The sequence below is a fragment of the Agelaius tricolor genome, unplaced genomic scaffold, assembly GCF_023055355.1.
Source record: "Agelaius tricolor isolate 1412-34295 unplaced genomic scaffold, bAgeTri1.0.p SCAF_7, whole genome shotgun sequence".
NCBI classification, from domain to species: domain Eukaryota; kingdom Metazoa; phylum Chordata; class Aves; order Passeriformes; family Icteridae; genus Agelaius; species Agelaius tricolor.
In genome coordinates, this window is record NW_027269267.1 from 4,555,996 (window position 1) to 4,569,039 (window position 13,044).

A 13,044-nucleotide genomic window follows, 5' to 3' on the forward strand; every position below is an offset into this window, starting at 1 on the left:
GCACAGCCCCATCCCATGGGGGCTCAGCCCTCCTGCAGTGCCAGCTGTGGCTCTGCTGGAGCAGGGATCCTGCACAAGGGGGGAGTTTTCCTCTGCAGCTCCAGGGCTGCTGGAGATGGGCCTGGGCTCCCTCTGGCCATGCAGGGCAGCAGAAGCTGCTCCTCTGGCAATGCACTGGGCAAAGGCTGCTGGGCTGTCCCAGCACCTCAGATTGGATCCAGGTAGGAATGCTTGGCTCCTCCCCTGGGCAATGCAGCATCTCCCCATGGGATGATGGGATTGGATCAGCCCTGCAGGGACACTCAGTGGCCATGGACAGCAGAGATCTCCTGCAGGGAGGATTGGCTGTGGGAGAGAGAAAGAAAAAACTGCCCCATGAACAGCAGAGAGCTGCCCCACAGATGGGAATAGAATGCACACACCCATTTCCAACCTAAGACACATTTTTATTGCAATGAGAAATGTGGTAAAACTCAAGTGTGTTGAGATTTATGATGACAGAGGGATGTACAAGTACTTTTTACCTGATGTCTGCCTGATCCTTTCCTTTCTGTGGCTCCCCAGAAGCTGACGGCGCGCCCGTCTCTGAGATCGAGGGCCCTTTCACCACGGCAGACGTGGCCAGCAACTGCGTCTCCAGCGTTTCCTTCCACGAGCCCGTGCTCTGGATCGCCTCCTATGCCCTGATGAGCCTGTGTGGGATCATCCTGCTGGTGCTGGTCGTGCTGCTGCTCATCCCACCCCGCTGCCAGCACCGCTACACCGACAACGACGTGGTCAACGACGAGTCCTCCCTCGTGCGCCACCGCTGGAAGTGAGAGGCTGGATCCCCAAAACAGACTTAAAAACGGGACCAAGGACAAAGAGCTCTGCCAAGGGGAAGAAGCCAATGCCTCCTCAGTCCCTTCTACGTTCCTAGAAAACGCTGTTGAAATTCCCACCAAATCCCCTGCATCGTGACTTTTATAGCTTTATTTTCTAACACCGGTTCTGAACCAAAGCACTGTTAACCACCTCTGAAGTGCTACGGTACTGGATTTGCTACTGCAGTACAATGAGCCTTTATGCTCTCTACAGTACCTTCTTTAAAAAAAAAATGGAAAAAAGTTAAAAAAAAAAAGATAAAAAGCCACACCATGATGTTCTTCCATTGTCTGAACAAAATTGTCCATCTCTCTTTCACAAAAAAAAAAAAAAGGAGCTGTCAGTATTTTCTAACTAATCGAGCCCTGACTGTAGAAAAAGAGAAAAAAAATAATCTTTCTTATTAATTGCATTAAATGAATACTGCTTTCTGTTTACATCAGTTTATTTTGAAACTGTGCTTATGGTTTGGGGGAGGGAGAAAAGTCAGACTTAAGCAGCAGAGAAAAAGCAAGGGAGATCAAGAAGAAATGTTGGTTTGTGGTTTCTTTCCCTCAAGATCACTGCTGCCACTTGAGAGGGTCGCCCTCCCTGAGAGCTGTAACAAAATATAGTCCAAGGTGGTGAAAACTGGGAAACAAACTTGTTCAGCCTTAGAGTAAAACAAGACTACCTCTCTTAATTTACAAGGATGCTACCACTGGTGAGTGTGTGGATTAGAACTGGTCTTGAAGCACAAAAGATGCTCCATACAACCAAATGGAACTACTTGGCTTTGAATTTTTTGGGATTTTATAAAAATCAATACTTCATGACTTTCCACTTTGGTGCACCAAAAAAAAAAAGAGAAACCTTTCAGTTTCCCCCCTCTTGTGTGGGGTTTTTGTTGGTTTTTTCTGAGTTTGATATTTAGAAAAGGCTGATCTGCATATGTATGGACAGACAAGACAGCAAGGTCTGTGTTCTGCTGTATTTCTAGAGGGAGTGAAACAGAAAGAAAACAAAATAAGAACGACAACTTTTCGGTTTGTTTTAATTTGGCTGAGCTCAGCAACCTAGAAATTCAAAGGAGAAGCACCTATCTTTATGGACAGGCTGTGAAGTGAAAGTCTTTATGCTGGCTTGTTTTTCAGCTTGAGGTGTTCAGTTTGGCATCAATCAAATGAAAAGTGTGTGTGTCCTGCCTGGCTGAAAACAAACACGTGGTGGGACTGGAAACAATAGTGGGAGAGAGCAGGGGAGGGTGTATTTGACCAGGCTTCCATTCTGCAAGTGTAGATCATCATGCTGAGGTCAGAAGGTGTTTTCTTTGCAGATAGGACAATTTTTCTTTTCTCTAGTTGCAGGCTTCTCTGTAACACTGGCCTAAGTGTTTGGATTGGAAAGAGAAACAGTACAAGGCTGAGGATTTTTTTTATACATTTAAAAAAAGGAAAAAACACTCGTTTTCTTTTTGATAGCAGAGCAGTTTGCATATCTGTATGGGAAATGAGGAAATTTTTAAAAAAGCTTAGCTCTGAATTTCTCAATCCCTTGCCTAGACAATTTTCTCCCCAAAATCCCTTCATATGGCTCTGTGATTCACATTGCCTCTGCATCTGACTCTGCATGGAATAAGGATGATTTTTTTTTTTTTCAGGAATGGTGCATTTACAGAGGTGCACGTCATGTGTGTGAAAATAAAACACTGTGGGGTTTTTTTTTTTAAACTAACTTATGTCTTTCATGTCATAACTGGAAGTGCCTGTGGTTTTCTTCTCAATTCTTGCACTTTCAGATTGCTTGGCTCAGTAGAGTAAAATAATTGATGCTGTGATCCAACATCTGAAAATGATTTCTTGTGGAATTTGAAGTTGGAAACAGGAAGGAATTTTGAGCTTATCTCCTTCTTCCTCTGCCTCTTAGTTTCTAAGAGGAGAGAAATTGTGAATTACATGAAATAAGCCATAGAGCTTAACTGTTTTCTCAGTGTTCTATTTTCCATATCTCTTTATTGATATCTTTTAATTAAGAGTTCCACGTCGTCCTCCTGGCTTTGGTTTTATACATAACAAATAACTTCAGAGTTGTATTCCTCCTTTTTCTACAGTATGGCAATAGAAGTTATGCTTCTGTCACTTGTTTCAAACAGAAACACCATATGGATTTTGGATGGATCGTGTTAAACAATAAACCCTCTTTCAATTCAGAAAGTGAAAACAACTTGTATGCTCTTAAAAAGTTTCATCACTGCTTCCCTCACCTCACAACGTCCCATGTCCTCACCACAAAGAGTTTTAGGAAGGAATTTATTGGAACAGGTTCTGAATAGGCTTTTTTAAGAGATTTCTTCTGAGTTGGTGAACAAATTTTTGTTGAAAATCCCACCAAATACCCTGCATTGTGACTTTTTGGATTTCATATAAAAGATTTAAGTATTACCCTTTCCCTTTGAATGTCCTTGGTCAAGATATCTTAAGGGAAACACTTGAATTAAGAGGAGCAATAACCAAGTAGAAATCCTGATATATTCTTCAGTTTTTCTGGCATTCCTTTACACTAAAATCGTGGCTTGTAGTAAAAATGCCGTGAGTGACACCTGTGAGCAGCACAAACTTCATCTGGGCTTGTAAATTGATAGTTACAGTGGCAGAAATTCAGGTGAGCATTGCTTTGTTGCTCTGGCAACAAGGAGAGCAATGGAAACCCTTGAGGGTTCATTTTTAGCCTACAACACATTAAGAAAAATAATGCTCTTGAGCAGTTTTGTATGGAGGATGAAACACAGTGATGGACTACACTATAACCAAGTGTAGTCACTTGGTAATACATAGTGATCTCTTTCCCTGATATATTTCAAAAAATATATATGTTGTGAGATATATTATGCTCCTGTTAACCAAATTCAGGTGTAAGAATAAACCACACCTTAAGAAGAAAAGAAAAAAAAAATTTAAAAAGGGAAGAGGAGTGAAAAAAAACAGAGCATTGAATAAAGACTATACAGAAAAATATCCTTTATTATGAAAGACAGGATGCTCCAAACCATCCCTTGTAAGAAATATCAATATTTCTTGCTGACCCAGCTCTCCCCTGATGGGAATGGAACACCACGTCCCAGGAAAGTGTCAGAAAGCTGCATTTCCCTGGCTGCAGCCTCGCAGGTAATTTGAAACCATCGGTGCCATGGCCAGGGATTGGAGGGGGTGTGGTTGGAGTTCCAGTGGTTAAACCCGAGCCCAGCCCTGGGAAAAGGTTAATTCCATCCCGCTGCCTTCGCAAGTTTTAGAAATATTGTCATGGGGTTTTTTTGGAGCAATTTAAATGCTAAGGGAAACAGATGAAGCGTTTTAATAAGGTTTTTGTTCGGGTGCTGTAAAAGCAGTTAGGTGGAGGGGATTGTTCTGTTTTTAAGGTGAAGGATTGTGTTTAGGATGTACATGTTGGATCAACCTAAATGCAATGTATCAAGGGGTTTTGGTATCTCCTGTTGTCAACAGCTGTAAAATTAATCAGTGAAAATCAAGCTGATCCAGTTCCTTGCTGTGCATTGGCTGTCTTTGTCTTACTGAAGGATGAGCCATTTGTCTACCAAGCTTTTCCTTTTAAATATTAAAAGGCTTGTGAGAGTTGCATAGCACTGCACATTGCCCGAGAGGGAAAGAGAGATGCTTAAATTTTCCAATATTAAAAAATGATTGTGCTGCTGGAAGTTTTTTTTATTTCCATAGGGGTTTCCAACAACTGGGCTGGTGTTGGTTGTCATATCCTCATCTCAGACACAAATAGAAATAGCAATATCAGTGATGTAATGAAAGGTGTTGGTAGAGTGACCTATGGAGGTGCAATTAAAAGGAATTACAAAAAGAAAAATAAATAGGATGCCTTTAGCTTTATTAAAATTTTCAAGAACATAACAGATTGATCCTTTTCAGAAAAGGCTGTACTTTTTTACCAAGACATTAGTTCCTGTCAGACTTGACTCTGATTGATAAATTGTTCATTTCTGGCTGCTGAAGTCCTTGCTGCTGTTGAGAGAAGTGAAGACAGGTTGGTAACAGGATAGGAGCAATCTTCTGAGCCAGTTAGATTTGCTGGCTTTTCAGGCTTAATTAGGTGCTAATCCAGGCTTGGGAGTAATCCAGCATCCTGGTTATGGGAATTATTCCCTCTCTTTGGGAATGCTGGCAGAAATCCTTGCCTTCAGCCAAACCCCTGGGTGAGGTGGATCCAAAACACAAAAGCCACAGAGAGACAGCAGCTGCTGCAGGTGCAACATCCCACAGTCCCCATTTCCTTTGGCAAGGCTCCACCTGCCTGAATATTTTGGAAACCAGCACTCCAAGGTGCCTTTTGGTGCTCCTGGGAATTATCCCCTCCCAGGTGAACACAGCACACAATCACCTTTGGGTAGGATCATTGCCCAGCTGCTGAATATTGCCCTCTCCATGGAACCCAGTGCTGTTTCTCACCCCCAGCAGTGGCATTTGGAAGCAGCAGGACAGGAAATCATAAAACATGCTGATATCAATGACTGTGCAGTGGTACTATAAGAATGGTTTGTATCTGCCTGGATCTTTGTGGTCAGGTAGTCTTTGAAATACTGCGAATTTTAGATTAAACCATGAAGGCACACACAGAATTTCTTTTGAGCTAGGCAAAAAGTAAAACACAAAAGGTAAGTTTTAGAATTTAAAAAGAAGTAGCCCTCAATAAGTGTTCTCCTCCTTTTTTTTTTTTTTTTTGTATTTTCTAACAATCACTTAAACATATTTTAGCATAGTTGCTGTCCTACTAATTCTCTGGTTGTAAATCTGATTTTTCTGATTTGTCTTCTAGGCCATTCACCCCTTTTAATTCCCCCCCCCCCCCAAAAAAAAAAAAGATTAAGGCCTCCATTTTCCAGTTTCAGCTTTCTAACAAAAAATACTTTTTTCTTGTTTACCATTCACAGACCTGTCTTAAAGTAGTTCCTTAATGCTTTAAAAAATAACTGTAGGTTGAAAATACTTGCAGTACCATTAGGAGAAGGATTGGAGCCAGAACTTTACCTGTGCCAATGGTCCCTGAATTTTACTGTGTGCCAAGAGCTCCTTTGTGCATTTGACTACATTCCCTGGACTTCTTTCACATCCTACTTGGAAATATGCCCTGGTCCTGCATATTCTCTTTTTTCTCCAACCTCAGGAAGTACAGAGGTGGAGAGCAGAACCACAAGGAGCTGTGAGAGCTCCATCCATGACATTTTTTGTTCTAAAAACTCCAGGTGAGCAACTGAGTTTGCTCTGATTTTACAGCAATGTGTATTTAGGCAAAACACTTGAATAAAGGACATTGGTTGTAACAATCCTCCCATCCTGTCCCACTCTAATGAGGGAAATTTTCACAGGGCCAAGTCAAACCTGCAAAGGGCATGTTTATTCCTGTGTTTTCAGAGAGGGATTATAGAGCTGAATGTTTAAATGGCTGTATTTGCAGCATGGTTGTCCTTTAGAAAATTCTGTGGTAAAAAAAAAAAAAAAAACAAACAAAAAACAGAGTTGAGAATGTTTAGAGGTAATAAAAAGACAGCTAACAATTTCTTGATAGCACAAGGGCATGGATTATTGCAATATGTGCTAGAAAATTGCTTTGGTAGCCAATACTCTGTGTGTGCATAAACTACACAAAGTTCAGTGTTTAAGGCTTACCTGCAAACAGGCAGTTCACATTTTTTATTGCAAATTTTATATGGAGATGCAGAGATCTTTTAAGGCTTTTAACACTACAATAACTGTTATGTTATTTAGGAAGTGTGGAAAGGATTTCACCTTTAAGGTTAACTTACAGAGGCATTTCTTCACCTGTTGTTTTGTTTTGTTTTTATTAGACAATGGTTTTAACATTGACTGAAAATAAAATGGGATCAAGCTTTGGAACAAAGGGGTATAGTCTTTCTAATTCAATCTTCAGGTTATGTTAGGATCTCTATCCCACTTACTGTCAAGCCTCATTACTCAATTTTCCAAAAATTGATACTTTGTACTTTCAGGTCTTGCCATTTTCAGATAAACACTATGTAAAAAAAATCAGATTTTATGCTTCATAAAATAAATGATTAATTCTTTCAACCTATTCTGTGTGTCTTTTAAAATCCTGTTAAGAAGAACTTCAAAGCTGATAAATTATATCTATCCAAATTCCTCCTGTGACTCTCTGGCTGTGTAGATCCCCTCTGACCCTGGCAGGATGGGGAGGCAGCCAAGTTTAGCTCTGAGGTGATTTTTTTCCTGTTTATTCCCGAATTACAGATATTCCTGCTTCAACTTTTCATTTCAGTAAGGGGCAGAACGGAGCAGATAAAGCGTGAAGCTGAGAAGGTGGAGCTGCTGATGGTTTAGGGTCACACTCGGGGCAGCTCCTGCCCTGGGATGGGATGGGAAGGGACCCAAATCCCTGTCCCCGTCCCCAGTCCCTGCTCCGCGCTCTTCCCTCACCAGGTGGAGCCCAAGCGGCGTTTTCCAACTCTTGGAAACCTGATACCTCAGGTTTGAGCTTTTCTATTTTCACATTCTGTGCTGCTTTAGTGTGCACTTCTGAGCTTCACATTCTGGGATGGTGAGCTCTGTGCACAGAGCAGGGAGACAAAACAATTCCTGCTCCAGCTGGGCACCAAGGACAAATGATCCAAATCTCAGCCCAAGAGCACAAACCCCGTGGGCTGGAGAGAGAAAAACAAGCAGGGTGGGACTGCAGGGGCTAAAGCTGGAATGGGACAATGAACTGCAAGATGCAAATGGAGCAGAACTGATCCCAGGGACAGAGCCCGTGCCCGGCCGTGCATTTTGGGGCCATTTTGGTTCATCTTGGGTGCAGCCCTGGCTGGGCTCTGGTGCTGCCCAAGGTGCATCCATGGAGGCCTTTGAATCAATCCCTGCTTTATTCTTTAGCTCTGCCCAGCCTCTGCTCTGGGGCAGCCTGCACAAGGCCTCAAGCCCTTTCAGGACTTTTTGGTTTTTTTATCTGAATTCCCTTAAAAGTTCCTTTCATTTTCTTTTTTGAATATCCAACCTCAAAGATCCTTAGCTTAGCGTCTCCTGATCATTTATCATCTCCCTCTTCCCTCCACTTAAACACCTCTTTAAAAAGTCCATTATTTTAAGCCCTGAGCTTTCCAAAGGCAGCACGGTGTATTTATTGTGAATGCTGTAAATTTAGGGCATTAGTCAAGTAACATGGAGTGGCACCAACCGTTTAATATTTTTCCTTCAAAGCTGGAAGGTTTTGCTTATTTCTGTCCAGATATTCAGCGAAGCCTCTCCCTTACTGCCACAGAAGTTATGGATGCTGCATCCCTGTAATGTTCAGGTGTTGGATGAAGCTCTGAGCAACCTGTTCTAGAGAAAATTGTCCCTGCCCACATCAGAACTGAATGATTTTTAAAATCCACTTCCCAACCATTCCATGATCCCATTGTTACACAGCTCTGCTCACAACTTTTCATTCTTTTTCTTGTGCTTAAACTTCTCTTATGCTTTTGAAATTACCATCATCCTCAGAGTGTCCTCAGACTTCAGGCTCATTGAATCCGAAACTGTAAAACTGTTTATTCACACTTCCTTTGTGTCACGGACATATTTTATGAAAAATCCTTTTGCTACGATTTTTCTCCTGAGAAGCTGAGAGGCCTCAGAAATTAAATGTAAACATTGGTTATCTGCTGCTGTGGAATGCAACAGGTGGATCTGGGATTGGTCTCATGTGGTTGTTTTTAATTAATGGCCAATCACAGTCCAGCTGTCTCAGACTCTCTGGTCAGTCACAAGATTTTATTATCATTCTTTTCCTTCCTTTCTAGCCTGCTGATGAAATCCTTTCTCTATTCTTTTAGTATAGTTTTAATATGTCATTTTCTTTTAATATAATATATATCATAAAATAATAAATCAGCCTTCTGAAACATGGAGGCGAAGTTCTCATCTCTTCCCTGTGAACACCACCACACCCTTGCTCATCTTTGCCCATGAAAACTGGCCTGGTTAGACAAAACAGCCTTTAAGTTTGTGTGTGAAACACAAAAGCACGAATTTGTTGCAAGAATACAGCTTTTTTTTGATAATGACAGTGGAGTGTACACAAATACATGGAGGTTGGCAATGTAAGTGCTCTGTGTAATTTCCAGTACAATGTGTAATTCTGATGGCCACCTAAACAGTAAACATTTACTATTCTCCCCTTTCTCTACCAAAACAAACTCTTTAAAAATAAGTGGCTTGTGGTTTCTTTGGTTTTATTTTTCCTTGTAGAGGCTGACAAGTACCACTTTCCTACACCTTGACTCATCATCTGTTTGGATGGGGAATTCAATAGCTCTCCCCAAGAAATACAGGTTATTGTAAAGAATACAGGGATCTGTGCTACCACTGCCTACACAAATATTAGAGTATTGATTTTTACAGCTGTTAGCTAGATGAGACTGCTTTCTATGAATAAACAAGGTATTATGTTTCTTCAAATTCTTTTCATGAACCCAGAATTTGTTCTGAAGTACTATGAGTAAGAATACTATTTACTTTTCCCTCGAGTGCTTTTTAATTGTAAATTTAGCATTACTTTCAGCTTTCTGTATTCTTATTGAATGAGATTATTTTTATTGTTGGACAACTTGAACATTCTCTAGGCTTGTGGTTTATACTGATTTTTAACTGCTGATTTATTTTTGACTGCTGGTGTATCCATCTTCTATCTGGATCAAGTGCAATTAAATATATTCTCCATATGTTTCTCTGGATTAACAAAGCAGAAGAAAAACACACAAATTAGCACCACTTTTGTTGTTCAGCAGGCCAGAAATACCCCAGACTCACAAACTTCACAGGTTTTCCAGCTTATCAGCTGAAAGTAATCAATGCTTGCTTTTTGCCCTTTGTTAAATGAGCCAAGATCCATTTTTGCATATCTTGAGGAAGGTGACTTTAATCCTTTATATCCACAAAAGAAGTATCTAAAAGTTCTCATCTTGTTTTAAGTATATGGTCCTGGGTTTCATAAAGACAGTGAAGGTATTAAAAAAAAAAAAAAAAAAAAAAAAAAAAAAAAAAAAGGAGGCTAAAAAAAAATCAAAGAAACAAACAAAAACCAGAAAAAAATAAACAAAAATCAACAGTAATTTTATTACAATAGACATTTACATCTCTATTTCTCTATGTTCTCCTTCATGTCACCATCACACAGAATGCTGAGTTATGGCACAGGCACATGGTGAATTATGGGTGAGTTAAATTATGGCACAGGCACATGGTGAATTATGGGTGAGTTAAATAACTGCTTTTCCACACTGCTGCCCCTGTTGTCTTTGGTAAAATTAGACACTAGTTGCACATTTTATGTAGGAGGTCTATTTTCTTAGTTATTCTGAGCTCTACAAGCAAAGATTTAGTCCAATGATCTCTCCCTGCCTTGCTAACTCTGCTTTCCTTTTAAATCATTAAATTCTTTGAACTTGTCCTGGCAGGATTGAAAATCCACTGCTGGCCATTTGTGGGCAAGCAGAAAACACAAATGAAATTCTTACAAGGGCTGGAATGACACTTCTGCTCATTTGCTAGCCAAGTGAGATGGTGAGATGGTGGATGCAGAAAATCTCTCTGTTGGTGCCATGGTTCAAAGGGCAAGCAGGAACTTGCTGGTGTAGTTTTAACTGGGTTAGACCATAAACTTTCACTGCTGACTGGGTTTTGTGGTGATAAGACAAGAGTAAGACCTTGTAGATGCATTCAGCTGCTCCATTCAGTGTAATTTGTTTCCTGAGTAGATTTCCCATCCTGCTTATCACCAAAGGGCCTTACAGCCTCACAGGAATTGAGAGTGCAGATTAATATTTTGTAAGTTTTTCTCTAAACTTTCAAATTACAGAATGAATGTCTGCAGGATGAAATCAGAAATGATTCTTCAGAAGGATTTTGCACCCCACATCTTTGATTAATCACTAAAGAAAGAAGTGTAGCTTGGTTTTTTTTGCAGATACAAAAGAGATACCTGAAGTTAAACATTTTAGAGTTTCCTCTTCCTTAGGCACCTAAAATCCCCTCAGTCACTGGATCCCTGGGATTTGGCAGGCCAGCAAACCAGGATTTGGAGCAAATGCCTGGGTGTAGTTCCATGTAGTTTAGGCAGCAATGAAGAGGAACCCTTTTTTGTGGGTAAAAGCAGGCAAAATTTCATTTTTTCCTATAGACACTGATGGCCAGTGAAGTGGGTTTTTCACTGTATTGAGGTGGTGACAAAGTTCCTAAGGGCTTAAATTTTTTCCCTATGGAATCTGTGACCCACCACTACTCATAAAATAAATTTATTTCAAAATTAAATTATCCCAACTCCTAGTTAATATTCCTTGGTTTAATAAAACTATATTAATTTTTCATTTGGTTACCATACAGTGTTTTGGGGTTAGAGCTGGATTATTGTTACTTTGAGGGCTAGAAGTGCAGTCTTCAACAGTTTCAATCATTTATTAACAGAGGCATCATTTTCTGAGTTGCCAGCTTGCAGGTTAACACTTCCTGCAGAAGTAACTGCATATTTTAATAAGCATGTCAACCTAATATTGTCCTTAACTTCCTCTTGCCATCTCATAACTCTTTTTACTTTCTGTCCAATGCTTCTCATTGCTTAAGTTTATATGTCCCATGTTGCCTCTAATTATTCACACACCCAGGTTTTGTGGGATGTTGCTTTTTCATTTGCAAGCTCCAGTACACTTGAAAATAACCTGCAGCAATTACTCCCTTAGGTTTTACCTGCAATTTCCAGGGTATTATAATATACCACTCGCAGACAAGGACAAGGAACACCTCTCCTCCAGGGACTGCAAACATTTACAGCTCTCAGCAGTGCCCTGGGAGGAATGCAAAAGCCTCACTCTGGCTGCAGTTCTTCCGTGAGCCCTCCTGCAGGATTTTATTCATTTGTTTGCTGAGCTAAACATAATTCCTGTGCATCATTAGAGGCAGAGGGAACAAAAGAGCTTAGTGGAAACTAAATCTGAGAGATTTTAAGGGCAACTGCAGAATCACTGAGTAGTTTGAGTGGTTTTCTGTGGAAACCCAGTGCTCAGGGGAGCACTTACTTTGACCCTCATTCATGGAGAAAGTTTCCCAGACTTCAAGATAGACCAGAATCCACAAAAGTGTGAAATAGATTATAGAGAGCAGTGTAGGTGCATCACTTGGTGAGAAATTGAGGTTTTGGGGTTTTTAGTATGTTGTGGATGGCAGCAAGATGGAGGGCACAGGGTGTTGTCCTGGGTTTCTTCTTCATGCTTCCCCTTCCTTCTTCTCCATGGGTTTGGGTGGCATTTTGTAATTAGGCAGAAAAGTCCCCATTGCAGCTCTTTGGGATCAGTTATTGGGTTAAAAGGGAAAATAATCCAGGTGTCAGTTCTTCATTGGATAGTTCAGTCTTAAAAGACCTTGTAACAAGAGATTGTTGCCATTTTGTGCCTTCTAATGAAAAGCTGCAGAACTCACAGCAGTGAGACTGTTTTACTGATAAGAAATAATAAACACCTGAGTCTGAACATGAAACACCATCTCAAGTGCCTTCAGTCCAGACCCAGAGAAACCCACAACTGGCACCCCCACAGTTCTCTAAATGAAAATTAGTGACCCAGCTACCCCAGCAGGAAGGAAACCCCCAGGTGATGGTGCACAACACCTGGTACACAAGAAAAGATGAGCCAAGGGTGGGCTGGAGCTTGTGTCATCCCAGAGCTGTGACAAGGGGTGGAAAAAGGAAGAGGGGTCTCCAATGCAAAAGCCCTGGGTTGGGTTCAACAGACTCAAAAAAAATAACTGGTTCACCTAGAGAATGGATCCAAACTCAAAGAGAGTAGGTTTAGGTTGGATATTAGGAAGAAATTCTTCCCTGTGAGGGTGGTGGGGCGCTGCCCCATCCCTGGAAGTGTCCAAAGCCTGAGTAACCCTGATATAGGGGGATGTTCCCTGGCCATGGAAGTGGGGCTGGGAGCAGATGATCTGCAAGGACCCACAGCACAGAAGGGGAAGGGGAAGGAGAAGGGGAAGGGGAAGGAGAAGGGGAAGAAACAATAAGGAAGGGAGAAAGAGAGAGAGAAAGAGAGAAAGGAGAGAAAGAAAGAAAGAGAAAAGAGAGAGAGAAAGAGGGAAAGGAGAGAAAGAAAGAGAAAAGAGAGAGAGAAAGAGG

General features: G+C 41.0%; 1 protein-coding gene across 1 annotated transcript in view; it reads left to right on the forward strand.

Moving 5' to 3' along the window:
• BACE2 (beta-secretase 2) overlaps positions 1-6,957 on the forward strand; it is a 56,689-nt gene extending 49,732 nt beyond the window's left edge. The window contains exon 9 of the mRNA XM_071430166.1: positions 565-6,957. Within this exon, the coding sequence (XP_071286267.1) occupies positions 565-818 (254 nt within the window). The 3' untranslated portion in view covers positions 819-6,957. The remainder of the gene's footprint in view (positions 1-564) is intronic.
• Positions 6,958-13,044: the final 6,087 nt, after the last annotated feature.